The 20,730-nt window shown below is 46.5% G+C and overlaps 1 protein-coding gene and 1 long non-coding RNA gene across 2 annotated transcripts; both read right to left on the bottom strand.

The window, feature by feature from the left end:
• Positions 1-12,858: 12,858 nt before the first annotated feature.
• LOC116555667 lies at positions 12,859-14,039 on the bottom strand. Its single transcript, XR_004270619.1, has 2 exons — positions 13,544-14,039; positions 12,859-13,094 (listed from the first exon to the last, which is right to left on the bottom strand). It is a non-coding gene; the product is annotated as an uncharacterized LOC116555667 (long non-coding RNA).
• Positions 14,040-14,306: 267 nt separating this feature from the next.
• On the bottom strand, positions 14,307-20,372 carry LOC116555845. The gene is made up of 4 exons (XM_032284803.1): positions 19,958-20,372; positions 19,178-19,808; positions 18,224-18,336; positions 14,307-15,475 (listed from the first exon to the last, which is right to left on the bottom strand). Exons 1-4 carry the CDS (start codon positions 20,370-20,372, stop codon positions 15,456-15,458), a joined length of 1,179 nt encoding a protein of 392 aa, XP_032140694.1. The 3' UTR covers positions 14,307-15,455.
• Positions 20,373-20,730: the final 358 nt, after the last annotated feature.

Here is a 20,730-nt window from a genome sequence, read left to right as displayed (position 1 = left end):
CACCTGGCCTTCTTTTTTCCTTTTAATGGAAAATTCCTACCCAAACTTCTGTATGTACTATTTTGTATATATGTGTGTTATAGATCTATTTGGCAGTCTAGTAACATTTATGGTTTATTTCTTAGAAGAATGTCCTTAATTGCATAACGTAAAATACAGACTTACAAAGGCAAGTATGTTGAAATATAATTATTAAAATATTTAAGGCCAGGCGTGGTGGCTCACGCCAGTAATCCAAGCACTTTGGAGGCACAGGTGGGCAGATCACCTGGGGTCGGGAGCTCAAGGCCAGCCTGACGAACAAGGTGAAACCCCGTTTTTTTAAAAAAAATTAAATTAAAATAAATAAATAAATAAATAAATAAATGAAATATTTAAAACAAAATTATGCATTATATATCAAGATCTGGTGTGAGGTCTAACAATCACTATAGTTTTTTTCTTATTTTAAGTCCTGGGATACATGTGCAGAACGTGCAGGTTTGCTGCACGGGTATACATGTGCCATGGTTGTTTGCTGCACCTGTCAGCCTGTCATCTAGGTTTTAAGCCCGGCATGCATCAGGTATTTGTCCTAATACTCTCCTTCCCTTTCCTTCCCACCCACTGACAGGCCCCGGTGTGTGATGTTCCCCTCCCTGTGTCCATGTGTTCTCATTGTTCAACTCCCACTTATGAGTGAGAACAATGAGTCTAACAATCCCTATAATTTTTTTTTCCTTTTGGTTATAGGGTCTTTCTGTGTCACCTAGGCTGGCGTGCAGTGGTATAATCATAGCTCAGTGCAGTCTCAAACTTTTGGGTTCAAGTGATCCTCCTGCCTCAGCCTCCCGAGCAGCTGGGACTACAGGGATGCACCACTATGCCTGGCTAATCTTTATTTTTCATAGAAACGAGAGTCTCACTATGTTTCCCAGGCTGGTCTCAAACTCTTGGTCTCAAATGATCCTCCTCCCTTGGCCTCCCAAAGTGCTGGGATTACAGGCATGAGCCACTGCTCTCAGTCTCATGATTTTGTTTAATGTAAGCAGTATTTCAAGATATCTACAGTAACAGTAGTTTTAAATTTTTGTTTGTAAAGACAAGGTCTTGCCATGTTGACCACCCATGGAAACAAAACATTGGTAGTTTCTGCTGGTGACAAAGTCACAGGTATTACTAGGAACACTGCCATGGGTATCTTATACTCATAATTGAAAGAATGTTAAATTTCATTATAAGTGTGAGAAAATGAAGATGTAATCCTATCTCCCCCAACTCAACTTCACAGACCCCTGAGTTCTGTCCATGGAGCCCAGGTTATAAATTGTTCCTAACTTAGCTCTTTCAGGCATCACCTCTTCTAGAAAGTCTTCCTTGAACCACCAGGTAGAGTCAGTTGACCTCTGTGGTGGCCAGCCTCCAAGGTGGCCCCAGTGATTCCTGCCACCTGGTATTTTCCCTCTTATATCGCCCCTCTCACCAAAAATAGAGCCAACCTGTGTAATGACAGCATGTGACTTGCATGCCTACCTTACAGAAGACATGTGGCTTCTGCCTTGTTCTCTTTTGGGTCACGTGCTGTGAGGAAAACTAGCTACCATGTCAGGAGGACACTCAAGTAAGAGGTCCACAGGACGAGGAACTGAGGTCTCCTGCCAGTGGCTGCATCACCTTACTAGCAAGGAGTGAGCTGTCTTAGATCCTCCAGCCCTGCTCAGAGCTTCAGGTGCCTGCAGTCATGGCTGATAACTTCATTAGAGACCGTGAGCCAGACCACCCTACTAATGCTGAATTCTGGCCCTTCAGAAACTGTGTGAGATAATCAATATGCATTGCTATTTTAACTTCGGGGGTCAGGTGTTACACAGCAATTACTAATTGCAATAACTAACACATCTTTTTTGTTTGTGTTTACACAGGTAGATCACATGCTTTCCTCTTGCAAAGCATTCAGCACAGAGTAGTGCAATTGTCAAGACACGCCTCTTTGTCTTCCCCTTATTGCAAAAACCATCAGATGAAGGACTGTGCCCAACTACGCTCATCCTGGAATCCTTAGAATCGAGCATGAAGGTCAGCACGGACCTTTGTTCACTGTAGACATTAATGAAAGTTTATTAAACAGCAAAGAATTGGCAACCACTGTTCGCCTCCTATTTCTCAGCAAGGGCTGCTTTCTGGACACATAATAAGGCTTCAATCGATGAATATTGCCATTATTAATTATTAGTATAGCCATTGTGGGGTCTCTGAATCTTCATTTTGTCATCTAATAGGCTAATAGTCCCAGTAAATGATAAAAGCTAACATTTATTGAACATTTACTCTGCTGTAAGCACTTGCTAGAAATTATATCATTCTACCAGTCACCCTATGAGGTAACTAAAATTATTATCCCTACTTCACAGTTGAGGCTAAAAGGTAAAACTTGCATCTAAATCACAGAAGTGGCAGTACTGCCCCAGAATCTACTTCCTTTTGACTCTTCATGACAGTACATCACAGGCTGCAAAAGAGATTATGCCTGTGAACTTCTAAATTGTAAAATTCTGTTTCAGAACAAAGGATCCTTACTGCCCTTTGCTAGTGTGCCATAGATGCTCAATCTCAGAGGCTCCCAAAAGGATGAAGAGAGGAAAAGAGATTAGCATTTGGAGAGAACGTTTGCCACCTGGCTTATCTGCATCATCTCATTGCATATCCCAGCCACCATTTAGAGAGGCTCTCTGGCCTCCATTATGCTGACAGGCACATCAAGAATAAACGAGATGAAATTACACGGTTATAGTTATTCCCATAGCTAATCCTGGAGCCAGCATCCTACTAAGTGCTGGCACAGGGCTAGGTGTGCTAAGAACTTTTCTAATACAGCACTTGTTTAATAAAGGCAAATTAATTCGACTCTAATTAGTCATAAAAATAGCATTTATTCACCAAAACAAAACGAAAAGTATCACTTTTTGCCATTTTAGTGGGCTTTCAGGAAAAAGTAGCTATAATGTATGTGTTCAGAGTGCTATCTAATTTTACTAAACCTAGATAACATCTATCCCTCATAGAGATTAATATCTTGAATAAAAGATATCTGATTATAAAAACCCAGAAGAGAACTGTCCCCTTTTTTTGAGACAGGGTCTCCCTCTGTCAGCCAGGCTGGAGTGCAGTGGTGTACTCAGCTCACTACAGCCTCCAACTCCTGGCTTCAAGTGATCTTTCTGCCTCAGCCTCTCAAGGAGCTGGGACTGATGCAGGATAGGTGAGCCCCAAACTGGGTTCTCGGCTTCACCCAGGAAAGAATTTAAGAGCAAGCTGGTGGTAGGGTAGAAGAAAACCGTTTCAGCTCTGTGACCGCCCCTGCAGAGCAGCGCTATGCCATCGGCAGAAAGCAGCAACTCAGGGCAGTTTTGCATCCATGTTTATACCTACTTTTAATTGCATGCAGATTAAGAAGCAGTTTATGCAGACATATCTAGGGAAAGGGTAGTAACTTCTGGGACACTGGGTTGTTGCCACGGAAAGGGAAACTCATAGGTGTTGCCATGGCACTGGTAAACTGACGGGGCACACTGGTGGACGTGTCTTACGGAAAGCTGCTTCCATCCCCTCCCTGATTTAGCTAGTCCTCTGTTTGGTCCAGTGTCTGAGACTTACCTCCAGAGTTGAGTGCCACCTCTTGCCTTAGACTACAGGTGTGAGCCACCATGCCCCTCTAAGAGAAGTGTCTTTTTTTCTGAAACAGAGTTTCACTCTTGTTGCCCAGGCTGGAGGGCAATGGTGTGATCTCGGCTCACCACAACCTCCATCTCCCAGGTTCAAGTGATTCTTCCTGCCTCAGCCTCCTGAATAGCTGGGATTACAGACATGTGCCACCATGCCCAGCTAATTTTGTATTTTTAGTAGAGACAGGGTTTCTCCATGTTGGTCAGGCTTGTCTTGAACTCCTCACCTCAGGTAATCTGCCCACCTTGGCCTCCCAAAGTGCTGGAATTACAGGTGTGAGCCACTGTGCCCGGTGAGAAGTATCTTTAAATTGAGGTGCATACCTGTCTCACCCCACCTTTCCTCTTTACCGCCAACTGGAAAACGGACATGATGTAGAGAACTCAAGCTGCTTTACTGCCCCTTGAGATGAGAGTCATACACCAGCAATGTTAAGAAAGCTGCAAAGAGCTTTCTTACATGAGAACAAAAAACCGAATGTGTTTAAATCACTGTCAAATTGGGCTTTCTGCTACTTGAGCTAAACTTAGTCCAAAAAGTCATACCACACAGACTTCTTTTGATTTTCAGATTCCAGAATATTCTGGCTACAATTGTCTCTACAGCTCTCTTAATCCTTATGCGTTTATTTACTGAAACAAAATGAAAAGTACTGCTGTTTGCCATCTTAATGGGCCTTCAGGAGAAAGTGGCAATAAATGTATGTGTTCAGAGTACTATCTTTTTTTTTTTTTTTTTTTTTTTTTTTGAGACACAGTCTCATTCTGCCATCCAGGCTGGAGTGCAATGTTGTGATCTCAGTTCACTGCAATCTCTGCCTCCCAGGTTCAAGTGATTCTCCTGCCTCAGCCTCCTGAGTAGCTGGAGCTAAAGGCGCGTGCCTCCACACCTGGCTAATTTTTGTCTTTTTAGTAGAGATGGGATTTCACCATATTGGCCAGGCTGGTCTCAAACTCTTGACCTTGCGCTCCATCCGCCTCGACCTACCTAAGTGCTGGGATTACAGGCGTGAGCCACCGCGCCAGGCCGTAGTACTATCTTTAATCAAAAGATAGTGCTCTCATAAGATTGTTGAGAAAATTAAACAGTATAATGAACAGAAAGTTTATAGGATAATGCCTAGCTCAGGGCAGGCATTTAATAAGTGACAGTAATTATGATGGTGCTTTTATTATCGTTAATACGATTGCTATTATTTCAAATGTGTCATCGGGCGCTCATTTCTACAAGTCACGCTAACATGCAATTTGAAGGGAAAAGAGACTCATGGCATATATATAGTTTGTAGCTGCACAAATCTAAATCAACATACATTTACTGTTTTTTTTTTTCATAAATCAAGAGAATATTTTTTACTGACCAGGGATTTAAACAGCCTGATTTAGCTCCTCTAGACAACAAATTATGTTTTGTTGACCAGGCAGAAATTGAATTGTGTGCAAAAAGTCATTCTGCCGCCCCCTCATTTCCTCATGGGCTAGGAACTTGGAAGCTTGATTGAATTCTTACAATAAAGGTCAGAGAGGCAGAAGGTCTACTGCTCTGCTAAGGGAAGTATCTATTTTTTTGGGGGGGATGGGGGGGAGAAAACTAAACCTTATTTATTTTAAAAATCAGACCACTAGGAAAATATATCACAGCCTGGAAACAGCAAGTGGACAGGCTATTTTGTCATTTGAAGTAATAAGTTGGTGAAAATACAGTGAGGTTGCTATCAAAACAATAAGGTGTCATGCCCCGGCAGGAACACTGCAAGTTGCAAAAGCCCGAGGCAAAAGTGGTATTTGGTAATTGGGGCTGCCTCTCTTTTTGCTGTAAAGGAGTCAGCTCATCCTAGCTCAAGCTGGTTACTTTTTCTCCCTCGAATTTCCTGTTGCCAGGGGTTTGTCTCCATTGGACTCTGTTAACTCAGGGGGCTAAGCAGGCAATGCTAGGTTTAGGCTTTTGTTCCATCTTTTCTGTAAAAACCAGGCTTTTCCAAATCCAGTACTTTATAACTCTGTTATAATCAAGTAGCCAACTGGTCCCCTTTTATTCCTCTAGTATTCCTAGATACTAGTCTATGTCACAATCAAAACCCCTTTCTCTTCAAGGGGAAAGTGTTACTGCCAGATTGTCCTATCATGCTGGGGGCAGTGGCTCGCACCTGTAATCCCAGCACTTTGGGAGGCCAATGAGGGTGGATCACCTGAGGTTGGGAGTTCAAGATCAGTCTTTAGGAAGAAACAGGTTCCTGCTGGCAAATGACAGAGACTTCCGCTGGTCAACGAAGATTCATGCCAGCGCAGACTCTGCCATACCTGTCCATAGCTGTTCCCCTGACTCCTTGCAAACGGAGCTCTGAATTTGACTGGCAGCATTGTGACCTGATGTGGTTTGGATCTGTGTCCCCACCCAAATCTCATGTTGAGTGTAATCTCCAGTGTTGGAGGTGGGACCTGCTGGGAGGTGATTAGATCCTGGGGATGGGTACTTCATGAATGGTTCAGCACCATCTCCTGGTGCTGTTCTCATGATAGTGAGTTCTCGTGAGATCGGCTTGTTTTAAGAGTGTGTAGCACTCACCCCGTCCCATCCTGGCTCTTCCTCTAGCCGTATGATGTGCTCACTCTCCCTTTGCCTTTTGCCATGATTGTAAGTGTCCTGAATCCTCCCCTGAAGCTGAGCAGAAGCCAGCATTATGCTTCCTGAAAAGGCTGTGGAACTATGAGCCAGTTAAACCTCTTTTCTTTATTATTACCCAGTCTCAGGTATTTCTTTATAGCAGTATGAGAACGGACTAATGCATGCCCTGACATAGGAATTAATTCACCATGAGTCCAAGTCATTCAAGGCAACCCATTCCTCCTAACCCTGGTCAAGACCTGAGCCTCGTCCCACAAGGCTAAGCACAAATACAGCTTCCCCTGGAAGCCTTCACAGGCCCTCCAGAACCTTTGCTATAGTTTATTTAGTACCCTATATGTCTCCTTATAGCATTTATCTTTATTTTAGTTGAAAAAAATGGTGTTAAGTGCGTTAGTCATTTAATGTCTATTTCACCCAACAGACTATTAGTGTCTTAGGCATCACAGTAATTCCCTCTACCTAGTAAAGTGACTGGTAGGTAATAGATGCTCAGTGAATGCTTGCTGAGTGACTGACTGCTTTCTGAAGAGAAGTTTGAAAAAATGCAGATACTCTATCACCTGGCATGCTCTACTCTGAGGCGCGGGTTAGCAAGATGCAACTAGCAGTGGCTTATAAGTTAGGACAAAATTATTCCTTATAATCAGAACTCCTGACTTAGTGTGGGTTCAGGGCTGGTTAGTTCAAGAGCCCAGGCTTTTTTGTTTTGTTTTGTTTTGTTTTTAAGAGAGGGCCTTGCTCTGTCATCCAGTCTGGAATGCCATGCCATTATCATTGTTCACTGCAGCCTCAAACTCCTGGGCTCAAGTGATCCTCCTACCTGAAGCTTTCCAAGTAGCTGGGACTTACAGGCATGCAGCACCATGCCTGGCTAATCTAGGCTCTCTTTAGATTTTCTTTTCTCTTTCCTTTTTTTTTTTCACGACAGAGTTTCTCTTTTTTTGCCCAGGCTAGAGTACAATGGCATGATTTTGGCTCACTGCAAACTCCGCCTCCTGGGTTCAAGTGATTCTTCTGCCTCAGCCTCCCAAGCTGGGACTACAGGCATGCAGCACCATGTCTGGCTAATCCAGGCTTTTTTCATCTTTTGTCTCTTTTTTTTTTTTTTTTTTTTTTTTTGTTGGAGTTTTGCTCTTATTGCCTAGGCTAAAGTGCAATGGCACGATCTCCGCTCACTGCAACCTCCACCCCCTGTGTTCAAGTGATTCTCCTGCTTCAGCTTCCTAAGTAGCTAGGAATATAAGCACGCACTACCACGCCCAGCTAATTTTGTATTTTTTTGTAGAGACGAGGTTTCTCCATGTTGGTCAGGGGAGTCTCCAACTCCCGACCTCAGGTGATCCTCCTGCCTCGGCCTCCCAAAGTGCTGGGATTACAGGTGTCAGTCACCTCGCCCAGAATCTTTTTATCTTTTCATTCTGCCATTCTCTTCAGGGCATCAGCTGGCTCCACTCATGTTTCCAGTATGCTGGCCATAATTCCAAGGTGAGAAGATTATATATGAAAGCAGAAAAACATTCCTTCCTTGTGCCCCTTGTTCAAGAATGAAGAAAATCTCCGAGGACACCCATCATTGGCCAGAATTTTGTAACACGCCCATTCTTGATAATTGGCAAGAGGAATGGCATTCTGATGATCACTTTAGACTAAACCAGACTCAGCCTTGAGTCCAGGGAGGGGCCTGATTTTATTTCTCTCCTGGCCAATGAATGCAGTCATGACTGTTGACACAAAAGATGCTGGGTGTGTGTGCCTGTGTGTGCACGTGTGTGCCTGTATGTGTGCCGATGCTGGGATGAGACGTGGGGTTTGTTGTTTGTTGCTGTTGTTTTTGAGATGCAGTCTCACTCTGTCGCCCAAGCTGGAATGCAGTGACGCAATATCGGCTCACTGCAATCTCCGCCTCCTGGGTTCAAGTGATTCTCCTGCCTCAACCTCCTGAGTAGATGGGATTACAGGTGCACGCCACCACGCTCAGCTAATTTTTGTATATTTTTAGTAGAGATGGGGTTTTACCACGGTAAAACCTCAGGCTAGTCTCGAACTCCTGAACTCATGATCTGCCTGCCTTGGTCTCCCAAAGTGCTGGGATTACAGGCATGAGCCACCACGCCTGGCCTAGAAGGGGAGTTTCATAGACATCCAAGAATGCCGGTCATTCACCCTCACTGCAGCAGTAGGCTAGTAACATGCAGAAACTTATTTATTGGCATCAAAATACTGTGTGTAGTTTTGAAAGAAAAGTGCACTTTTCCTTAAAAAATATTCCTATTTTTCAGGGTCACTCAGATGGCAATGGAGTGCTGATTAAAACCACTTGTCAATAATCCAATTGCAGATGGAAAAAAAAAACCTTATAGTTACTCACTTTCATTGTAATTCAAATAACGGCCTTATGTTCAGAAGTCTAAAAGATGTCAGATTACACAGATTTAGTGACTAACAAGAAATCAAAAGAACTTGAACATTACAAGATAACAATTGAAAATAGTTACCATACAACAATAACAGCAGTAAGTAACATTATGTATTTAGTGTTTGTGTTCTAGTGCCAGGTATTGTTAGTGGTATACCTACATTATTTTATATGATCACAACTACAAGGAATTTACAGGCTGCCTTGATGGTTTTAAAAATCTTTTCGGCCGGGCGCGGTGGCTCAAGCCTGTAATCCCAGCACTTTGGGAGGCCGAGGTGGGTGGATCACAAGGTCAAGAGATCAAGACCATCCTGGTCAACATGGTGAAACCCCGTTTCTACTAAAAACTACAAAAAATTAGCTGGGCATGGTGGCATGTGCCTGTAATCCTAGCTACTCAGGAGGCTGAGGCAGGAGAATTGCCTGAACCCAGGAGGCGGAGGTTGCGGTGAGCCGAGATCGCGCCATTGCACTCCAGCCTGGGTAACAAGAGCGAAACTCCGTCTCAAAAAAAAAAAAAAAAAAAAGAAATCTTTTCATGGAGTAATTAGAATATTTATATTCAATAGGCAAGAATATATATATGTACATAATGTGCCCATATATGTACATGTGTACATACTGTACATATGTATATAATGTGCACATATATATGTACACGTGTACATATAGTACCTATGTACATAATGTGTACATTATGTACACATGTACATATTGTAATATCACAACAAATGTATAGGTACATAATGTGTACACAATACATATGTACATAATGTGTACAATATGTACATTTGTTGTGATATTATGTATTATATATTGTGATTATATATATTGTTATACATATATCGTTTTGATATTACAGTAAATGTGCAGGTTGTACTCATGTACATATGTATTGTGTACACATGTACATACAAATGTATATATTGTATATATTATGTACATTTATTGTACATATGTATTGTGTACACATATGGACATCACAATAAATGTACATATTGTAGATATCGTATACATTTATTGCAATATCCCAATAAATGTACACATTATGACTACATTCTGGGATATTATTTTTATTATATTAGATACAAATTACTCCTAATATCAAAGTGGGTATACACCCATGTGTGTACATTTTCTGATATTATCCATAATATCCTAGGTAGATATTACTCTCATTGTGAAAGCAAGTGTACACTCTGTGATTGTTCCAACATCACAGGCGGTATACGATGCTTCTGTGATATATTTCCTAATATCCGAGGGAGAGAGGATGATTATGCTCTCAATATCGCAGGAAGTGTACAGCACCTCTGTAATATTGTTTCAAATATCCAAAAACGGAGAGGATGTTACTCCAAATATCTCGGGAAGCGCACAAACCCCCAGTGATATTGTTCCTAATATCTAGGGGATGAGAGATGATATTCCTCGGAATGTGGCGGAGGCCGTACACCCGCCCTGTGATATTGTTCCTAATATCTAGGGGGTGAGAGATGATATTCCTCAGAATGTGGCGGAGGCTGTACACCCGCCCTGTGATATTGTTCCTAATATCCAGGGAAGGAGCAGATGATATTACTGCCCATACGGTAATACTCTCAATATGGCAAGAGGTGTACACCACGCTCTGATATTGTAACTAAGGTCCACAGAAAAACCAATTATATTGAATTAAAAATTGCAAGAGGTGAAACTCCCCTGTGATTTCAATTCTAATATCAAGGGGGGCGAGGATGATATTTTTGTCACTATTGCAGAGGTGGAACTAGAACTAGTGTTACACAATAACATTATCTTCTCCCTATGATATGGTTCCCAGTATCATATCACTCCAGATTTTCTAAATAGCTGCTGTGGGCACTGCCTAGCCAGGGGGTTCGTAGCAGCCAGGGGGGCTGGGGTGCTGCTACTTGCCCTCTGGTGAGGAGGCTGTGGGCACAGACCCCTCGACAGATGGTCCAGAATATCCAGAGGGGGCCGGAGGGATATTCCTCGCCCTAGGGCAGTGGCTGTGGCAGCCCCCTAACCATAGGGTTCGTATAACCAGAGAGGGCAGGGGGGATATTCCTCACCCTAGGGTGGGGCTGCCGGTAGCCCCCTAGCCATAGGGTCCTTAATATCCGGGGGGGCAGGGGTCATATTCCTCGCCCTATGGCGGGGGCTGTAGGCAGCCCCCTACCCATAGGGTCTGGAATATTCAGGGGGGTCCGGGGGGATATTACTCGCCCTAGGGCGGGGGGTTGATACGTGTGTACATTTTAGTGAGCTATTACTGCTAATATCACCATTGGGCTGATATAGGTGCATATTTTAGAGATATTGCTCCTGATATTATCGTTGGGGTGTTTATGTAGGTGTATAGAGATATGACTCCTAATATCACAGTTGGGTTGATATAGGTGTATATTTTAAAGAGATATTATGCCTAAAATCAGACGGTGTGAAGTATGTTTGAACACTTTATGATATTGTTCGTAATATTCAGCATATGACATTACTCGTAATATTGAAGTGTGTGTACAGTATTTGGGTACATCCTATGATATTATTCATAATATCTGTGGGAGAGATACTACGAATCACAGGTGTGGGCACCCTGCTGTGACATGGTTCATAACATCCAGGGAAAGCCGGGGTGCTATTACTCACCATATAGCGGGTAGTTGATATGGGTCTACATTTTAAAAAGATATTACTCCTAATATTTTTGTGGTTGATATGGGTGTATATTTTAAATAGATGTTACTCCTAACATCATAGCCAGTGTAAAGTATGTTTGAACACTCTGTGATATTATTCATAATATTCAGCATGTGACGTTACTCATAATATTAAAGTATGTGTACAGTATTTGGGTACACCCTCTGATATTATTCTTAATATCTCAGGAAGAGATACTACTTGAAATTATCAAAGTGGCTGTACACCATGTGTGTACACTCTGTGATGTTAGTGGTAATATCCCAGGAAGAACTGACACTCCTAATATGACAGTGGGTGTACACCATGCGTGTACAGCCGCTGTAACATCCTAGAGAGCTATTACTCCTCACATCAAACTGAGTTTACATCCTGTAATATTATTCATAATATCCTATTTCTCCTAATATCAGTGAGTGCACACAATGCATATGTACCATGTGTGCACACTCTGTGATATTGTTTGTAATATTACAGAGATATCAGAATAAATGTACACATTATGTACATTTATGGTACATTTGTGTTACCATAAATCTACATGTGTACATATGCACATGTGCACTATATGTACAAGTGTACATATTGTACACACATGTACATGTGCACATGTATGTACAAGTGTACATACTGTTCATAATGTGCACATATATGTACGTGTACATATTGTCCATTATGTGCGTAATGTGCATATATGTACACGTGTACATATTGTAATACCACAAAAATGTTTACATACCTATGTACACAATACATAGGTACAGATGTACAATATGTACACAATGTGTACAATATGTACATTTGTTGTCATATTATGTATTGTATATATATTGTGATATTAAAATAAATGTACATATTGTACACATATACATACGTATTATGTACACATTATGTACATGTGTATACTATGTACATATTATGTACATATTATGTACATAGTGTACACAATGCATATGTACATATACATGTACATAGTGTGCACATTATGTACATGTATTGTCATATCCCAATAAATGTACACGAGTACATTCTGGGACATTATTTTCAGTATATTAGATGGGTATTAATCCTAATATCAAAGTGGGTATATACCATGTGTGTACATTTTGTGATATTATCCATAATATCCTAAGTAGGTATTATGCTCATTGTGAAAGCAAGTGTACACTCTGTGATATTCCTAATATCCTAGAAAGATATTGCTCCTACAGTCACAGTGGGTGAATGCCGGGTGATATTACTCATAGTATCTTAGTTAAATATTACTCCTGATATCACAGTTGGTGTACACTATGTGATACTATTTGTAGTATCTTAGGGAGATATTCCTCCTTATACTCACAGTGGGTGTATGCCATGTGATATTTTTTCTAATACTCTGGAGAGGTATTACTCCTGATATCACAGTGGGTTTACATTCTTTAATATTCTTTGTAATATTCTAGAAAGATACTACAGTAAATATCACAAAGGTTGTACAACCTGTGCACTATCTGTAATATCCTAGGACAATATTTTTAATATCCCGGTTGGTATACATCCTGTGATATTATTTGTAACATTCTAAAGAAATATTACTCCTAACATTACAGTGGGTATACACTATGTGATATATTCATAATATCCTGGGGAGATATTACTCCTACTGTCACAATGGGTGTACACCCTGTGATATTATTTATAATATCCTGGGAAGGCATTTCTTCTAATATTTCAGTGGTGTACACCCTTTCAGATTATTCGTAGTATCTTAAGAGAGACCTTACTGGTAATATCACAGTGCGTGTATGTTCTGTGATGTGTGTTAATACCCTGGGAAAGTATTGCCCCTGATACCACAGTGGGTGTACACTGTGTAAAATCTTCCCAAATATAATGAGTAATATCACAGGGCGTACACCCACCAATATATTAGGAGTAGTATCTTTCCAGGATGTTACACACAGTATCACACCCTGATATTAGGAGTAATATCTCTCCAGAATATTATGTGTAGTATTATAGGATGTACACACACTGCAATATGAAAAGTAATACCTACCCAAGATATTATGCCTAACATCACAGGGTGTACACCCAGTGATATTACACGTAATATCCTGGGGAGATATTACACCAATAATACTGTATGGTGTATACCAGTTTTGTACAGCACACATTATTCATAATATTCTAAGGAGATATTACACCTAATATTAGAATGAGTGTACATTATGTTTTAGACCCTATGATATTATAGTATCTTAGAAAGATATTACTTCAACATCAAAGCTGATGTCCACCACGTGTGTATACTCAGAAATGTTACTCATAATGTTTTAAGGAGATATTACTTCTAGTATCACTGTGGGTGCATGATGTCAGCCTGTCTGGCCTATGGATAATTGCTTGGCCTGCAGCTGGGGCCTGACTAGGCCAGACAAGGGGCTGGGTGCACAGCAGGGAAGGCACTTGCCAATCTTCACAGCCATCCTCCTCCTGGGCACACTCACCAAAAGGCACTCCTTAAAACAAAATAAAATATATTACCAAATACATCAGGGCGGGCGCAGTGGTTCATGCCTATAACCCCATCCCTTTGGGAGGCTGAGACAGGCGGATCACTTGAGTTCAGGAGTTCAAGACCAGTCTGGTCAACATGGTGAAAGCCCGTCTCTACTAAAAACACAAAAATTACCCCAGCGTGGTTGCATGTGCCTGTAAACCGGGCCACTCAGGAGGCTAAGGTGGGAGAATCTCTCGAACTCAGGAGGCGGAGGTTGCAGTGAGTCAAGATCGACAGAGCAAGACTCCATCTCAAGAATGAATAAATACATAAGTATTTCAAAGTAAATAAGTATTTCAAACATACATGAATCTATAGGAAGCCCATATGTCAAACACCTGGATACCACTCTCTGGGGTTATCAGAACATACTCATATGTAGTTGTACTTGCTTCAGACTTTCTCTTGTTTCATGAACTAAAACAAACTTATATATGAAATAAAGCCCCCAGAACCACCCCCACAGGCTTATTCCTCTACCCATCCCTAGAGGTACCCATTCCCCTGAATTTAGAGTTCGTCACTCCTGTGCAACATTTTATAGTTCTGCTGGTCTCACTGGCACTGGTGATGTTCGTCATGCTCAGGCACCTCTTGATCTCAGCCACGATCGAGTCGATGTCCTCCTTCTGGTCCTCCAAGTCCCCGTCCCCCTGCCTTAGGTGGTAGTGGGAGGCACCGGTGTTCTCGTTGGCCTCTGTGGGGTAGCAGTCCTGGTAACCCTCTTTGCTGGGACAGTAGTCTTCCTCCTGGTCGTGGGCCTCCAGGACAGAGGGCTCATCCTCCAGGAAGGGCAGGTGGCCGTCCGGGTAGTCCTGGCTGCCCTCAGCACAGTGGCCGGGGGGGTGCAGGCCTGCCGAGTCCAGCCACTCCTCTCCTGTCCCAGGGAAGGGAGCAGACGGGCCTGAGAGCAAGGGACCTCTTGGTACAGCCCCTGCAGATGCTGAAGTAAGGTGGTGACAGGGACTGGGTGCCTTGCAGTTCTAATAGGGACTGAACTCTTCACTGGTCCAGTTACGAGGCATATTGTGTGGATGCTCCTGACACTTGTCGGTGTGCATGGGGTGTGTGCCATGGACCAGGTACTCATCCCCGTTGCAGTCCATGCCCTACAGGTAGCTGTTGACCTTGGGGCAGTAGCAGATGTAGTAGGTGATGCCCTCCTCCCTCCTCAGGGACGCCCTCGTCATAGTCCTGCTCCCCAAAGATGTTGCTCACATAGTTGGAGCTGGAGTCCGCATCGGGGCTGTGGTTGTGGCACTCCTAGTGCTTGGGCATGGGGCTCTCTGGCCACAGGGTGGCCAGTTCCAGGCCCCTGGGCACGTAGTCCTCCAAGGGCAGCTCCACATCTTAGCTCCTGGCTGTGGGGTACAGGGCCCAGCCTCACCCTGTGGTCCAACAAGCCGCTCCCCGCGCTCTCACGCTTCCAGTGGGCCATGGCAGGCACTCACACAACCATCATCTCCTGGAGGCAGCCACTGTGGGAGAAACATGGGGAAGGACAGAGTCAGAACCTCACAGAGCACGGCCACACATGGGGCCACTCCAGCCTGACGGCGCTTCCCACCCCATTCTCCAACAGCAATGTGAAAAATGACAGCTGAAAGTTTTCACTGCAGCAATCTTTTAAAAAACTGAAAACGTTAACGGGTTTGAATATTCCAGGAGCAAAAAAACAAAACCAAAAAAAAAAAAAAAAAAAAAAACTGAAAACGACCTAAGTACCCGTAAATAAAAGAAGGATTAAATAAATGACAGCAGAGTTTGCATGCTGCAAGAGTCAATAGCGTTTTAAAGAGGCAGGGCAACATGCACCACAGTGAGGGATGTTAAAGGCCTGTTTTGGAAAGAAAATTGCAATTGAGCTACAGTCAGCACATGTGTATAGATCCCAGTTCCAGCTCCTACAAGACTGACACACATTCCCCAGCCCATACACGGATGCAAACACACAGAAAGGGGGAGCCCCACAAAGGCTTGTTAGCTATGTCCTCTGGGGAGAGGAGGAAAGAGAGGTGGGAACAGAGGGGGCTTGCACACTATACTTTATGAAAGATGTTTGTACTAGTTGAGTCTTTTACCAAATCATATTTTGTTATTCACAAGCACTACAATCAAACCCACTTGTGTGTCTTTGAGGGTCTCCTCTTCTAGCTGGGGAGATGTCAGCCCGGGACAAAATGATCCGTGGGGAAGGGCAGACACCGAGGGGAGGAAGCAGGACTTCCCACATCAGCCACCGCTCTGAGAGTCAGGAGAGGTAGCAAACAAGCCAGTCTCCTCCAGGAAGGCAGCCACTGGGGCAGAGGGGCCAGCCTCCCAGGCAATGGGGACATGAGCACACCCCAAGGCACAGCCAGAGACACCCAAAACACAGGAGGCAGCACTGACCCAAGGGAGGGCAGGACCAGGGGATGTGCCAGCCAGGACAGCTGAGGGCACACAGATGGGCAGTATTTATTCGGGGAAAACTCAATCATCCCATTTCATTCAATGAGTAGTTTGTGTGGCGGGTAGGGAGTATATAGTGTTGGGGGCACACATGTGTGTGTGTGTGTGTGTGTTTGTGTGTATGGTGGTGGGGCGTTATGGAGGGTGTGGTGAGTGTGTGGAGTGTACTGTGTATGGTGTGTAGTATCTGGTGTGTCTGATGTGAATGTGATGTGCATGTGGTACTTGAGGAGTGTGATGTAGTGTGGAAGAGTTCAGCGTGTATTTTTTGTGTGCATGGTGTAGTGTTTGTGGTGTGTGGTATGTATGAGGTGTGTGTAATGTGTGTGGTTGTATGAGGTGTATGTAGTGTGTGTGGTGCGTATGGTGCGTGTGTGGTGTGTATGGGGTGTGTGTGTGGTGCGTATGGGGTGTGTGTGGTGTGCATTACATGTGTACAGTGTACGTATATGTGATATTGTGTGGGGTGTGTGTGTGTGAATAAGTTGTCTGTCTGGAAGGTAGTGTGTTGTATGGGTGATGTAATATGTATGTGGAGTGTGGTGTGCTCTGTGGGTGGTATTTATAAAGTGTGTGAGGCGTGTGACATGTATGGGTTGTGCGGGTGTATATGAAATGTGTATGGTGTGCATGTATGGTATTATGTAGTGTGTGTGGTATGTGTGGTGTGTGTGTATAAGGTGTGTGTGGTGTGTATGGTGTGTGTGGTGTGTATGGGGTATATGTGGTGTGTAGTATGTGTGAAGAGTGTATGGTCTGTATGAAATATGTGTGTGGTGTGTGTGTGGTGCATATGGGTTAAGTGCCTGGTGTGTGTGAGGTGGGCATGGTATATATGTGGTGTATGTGTAGTGGTTATGATATGCACGTGSTGTGTATGGGATATGTGTGTGACGTCGGTATGATACATGTATGGTGTATGTGAGGCGGATATGCTATCTGTGCGGTGTATATGGGTTGAATGTGCGGGGTGTGAGGTGGGCATGGTGTACATGTGGTGTGTGGTATGTGGGGTGGGTATATTTGTGTTGTGTATGGTGTGTAAGGGGTATGTGTGTGAGGTGGGTATGACGTGTGTGGTGTGCATCGTGATGCACATGAATTAAGTGTGTGGTGTGTCTGAGGCGGGCACGGTATATATGCAGTGTGGGGTATGTGAGGTGGGTATAGAACGTGTGCAGTGTATCTGCGGTGTGTGTGGTGTGTGTGAGGTGGGTATGGTATGTGTGTGCTGTGTGTGTGGTATAGACAGGTTAAGTGTGTGGGGTGTGTGAGGTGGGCATGGCATATCTGTGGTGTGCAGTGTACATGGGTTAAGTGTGTCTGGTGTGTGAGTTGGGTATATGTGTATGGTGTGTGTAAGGYGGGCATGGTAGTATGTGTGGTGGTTGTGGTGTATATAAGTTAAGTGTGTGGTCTGTGTGAGTGGGCATGGTATATATGTGGTGTGTGAGGTGGGTATGTGTGTTGCGTGTATGGGGTATGTGTGTTAGGTGGGTATATGTATGGGGTGTGTGAAGTGGGCATGGTATATGTGTGATGTATGTGTGGTGTATATGGGTTAAGCGTGTGGGATGTGTGAGGTGGGTATGATATGTGTGTGGAGTATGTGGGTTCAGTATCTGGGGTGTGTGAGGTGGGCATGGCATATGTATCGTGTGTGGTATGTATGGGGTATGTGTGCTGTGTGTGGTGTGTATGAGGTATGTGTGTGGGGTGTGTGAGGCGGGCATGGTTTATGTGTGGTGCGTATGCATAGGCACACACGTGCATACCTATGCACTGCAGATGACAGGCAAGCCGGCAGCCCCGGTCAAGCAGTGGTGACCAGCTCAGCCAAGGCAGGGCTCTGGGAGGGAGTGGCCAGAATCCTGGGTGCACTAAGAGCCTAGGAGGAAAGAACAAGCTGTGTCACCACCTCCACCCAAGTTCATCACTAACATGAACCCATAAGCTGCACTGAAACTGTTCCACTTGTGATTAGAACCAGAAACACTCCAGATGGGCTCAGCACAGCCAAGCGGGGGAACTGTCCTCAATGCTCTCCTTCACCATCTGCGGCCAGATCTACCACGAGCAGCCTTGCCAGGCAGTGCCTGCCCTGAGGAAGGGGCCCGGCCTAGGAGCACATCCCCGCCGTGCCCCCAACCCGGCACCTGCAGTCCAGGGGCAACGAGGTGTGGGGTATTGAATTCAGAAGTTTTTCCCTCTGGGCCTTATTATAAAGAGAAAGGGATGGGGGCAAAGATCTAGGCTCGGGTTCTCCGGAGACGGCGAACCCAGAGGCGACCCCAACCCAGTTGCTGTTGGGCACCGGGAGTTGATGCCAGCACCAAGCGAGGACGAGGACGGGGAATGCACCAGTGACCTGCACAGCCCGGCGGCGGGACCCGAGCTCCCCCCAACCCCCGACCCCCAGACAGCGCCTCTAGCCGGCGCCGGGTGGCCATTCGCTGCGAGGCCCCCCCACACAACCCTGGGATGTGAAAGCGCCGCCTGGTACCCGCTGCACCCAACCACCGGTCGTGGGAGAGGGAAGCGGCCGGTAGGAGAGGAGTGGGACCGCTGGGCTGCACCCCCAGATCTCAGCAACAGCTGCCCCGCAGCTCTGCCGAGTACACAGGGCCACAACCTCCGGCCGCCCCCACGTCTCTGGGTCCCTGCAGCGCCGCGGGAGGCCCCAGGCTGCCACCTCTGGCGAGTCACGCAGCCCGGGCCCCCCAGCTTACCCGGCCAGGTCGCGGGGCTGCTTCAGCGCGCTCCGTCCCCGCCCCGCCGCCGCCCGCTCGGTCCGCGAAGCCGAGCTCCTCAGGGAGCCCGCGCCCAGCCGCACACACCCAACCCGGCGCCCGCGGCCCAGGGAAGACGCGGTGTGCGGTTTCCAATTGAGGAGGTTTTCCCCCTGAGCCTTACCATCAAAGGAAAGGGAAGCGGGACACGATCTGGGCTCGGGTTCTCCAGCCACGGAACGCACCAGCGGCCCGGCCAGCCCGTGGGACCCGAGCGCGCGCCCTCCCTCTCCCATCCCAACCCCCGCCAGACAGCGCCTGGAGCCGGCACCCAGCGGCCCGTCGTGCGGTGACGCCGCTCGGGATGCGAGAGCTGCCGCGTGGTCCCCGCTACACCCGCCTGCCGGGCGTGGGAGGAGGAAGCGGCCAGGGGAGAGGAGTGGGGCCGCCGGGCTGCACCCCAAGATCCCAGCAACAGCCGCCCCCCCCCCCCGCGGACTCCAGAGGACAGCGATCCGAGCACTTACACCGCAACGTCCGCGCCGCCCCACACTCCTCCGGGCCCCTGCGGCGCCAAGCGAGGCCGCCAGCTGCCACCGGCGAGTCAGGCAGCCCGGGTCCCGCAGCTTACCTGGTCAGGGCGGGGGAGGAGTGGGGTGCTGCTGCAGCGTGCCGCGGTCCCGCCCAGTCGCCGCCCGCTCGGTCCACAAAGCCGAGCTCCTCAGCGAGCCCCCGCGGAGCTGCACGTGTAGCCCTGGGCGCGTCCCGGAAGCGGTGTACGGCAAGCGCGCAGGGCCGCCTCCACCGGGCGCACGCGCACTCCCCTGAGCCCGCGGAACCCGCGCCCGCGGAACCCGCGCCCGCGGAACCCGCGCCCGCGGAACCCGCGCCCGCGGAACCCGCGCCCGCGGAACCCGCGCCCGCGGAACCCTCCCTTCGCCTTACCGGTGCTCTCTTGTGTCACTGGGGCGGTAAACGCTTCCTGGACACCAGGCGGCGGAAAGAGATGGAATACAAAGAGGATGCGTCGCAGCCCGGCGTGCTCGAGGCCCTGCGCCCCCTGGCCTCGGCGCTGGGACCGTCGGCAGGGTGCGCGGGTCTGGTCTCCTGGACCCGGCCTGGAGCTCAGATGCTGGAAGGCGCAGCTCCTCCCGAATACCCCGGGACCTGGGGAGAACCCAGATTCCCGAGACATGCCCTGGCCCTGCTGGCTGGGGAGTTGCAGGGGTCTGGTCCCGCGGGTAGAGCCGGTGAACACGAGGCTCCCACGTTGCCAAGACTGCCGCACTGCGCCCTGACTCTCCCCCCGCCACTGCAGTGCTAAGAGGCGACCCTAGAGCAAGGAACCCTCGGGGATCGCCGCCACCGAAAGCCCCATCCGGCAGGAGAGGCCCCCTGCTGCCTCCCCACCGCAGCTCCCCTAGGCACGTGCAAGACTCCAAGTCTTCCCTAGGTTCTCTCTAAGCACCCCAGCACCCTGTTTCCGATGCCCTGTGCTGCTTTAGCCTCCAATCCTAGGGCCTCACTCCAGGCCATTCTCTCCTTGCTGTCCT

The sequence above is a fragment of the Sapajus apella genome, unplaced genomic scaffold, assembly GCF_009761245.1.
Source record: "Sapajus apella isolate SASKATOON/1434 unplaced genomic scaffold, GSC_monkey_1.0 scaffold15, whole genome shotgun sequence".
NCBI lineage: Eukaryota > Metazoa > Chordata > Mammalia > Primates > Cebidae > Sapajus > Sapajus apella.
This window is presented reverse-complemented; position numbering and strand designations above follow the sequence as displayed.

Excerpts from the sequence above, each read along its gene's own strand:
- LOC116555845 (XM_032284803.1), bottom strand. The coding sequence starts at position 20,372 with ATGTCTCGGGAATCTGGGTTCTCCCCAGGTCCCGGGGTATTCGGGAGG. Across the intron at positions 18,337-19,177 it reads CAGCCCCGCGACCTGGCCGG|GCTCTTAGTGCACCCAGGAT; the intron begins GTAAGCTGGGGG and ends CTTTCCTCCTAG. Across the intron at positions 15,476-18,223 it reads CTGTCATCTGCAGTGCATAG|TGGCTGCCTCCAGGAGATGA; the intron begins GTATGCACGTGT and ends TTTCTCCCACAG.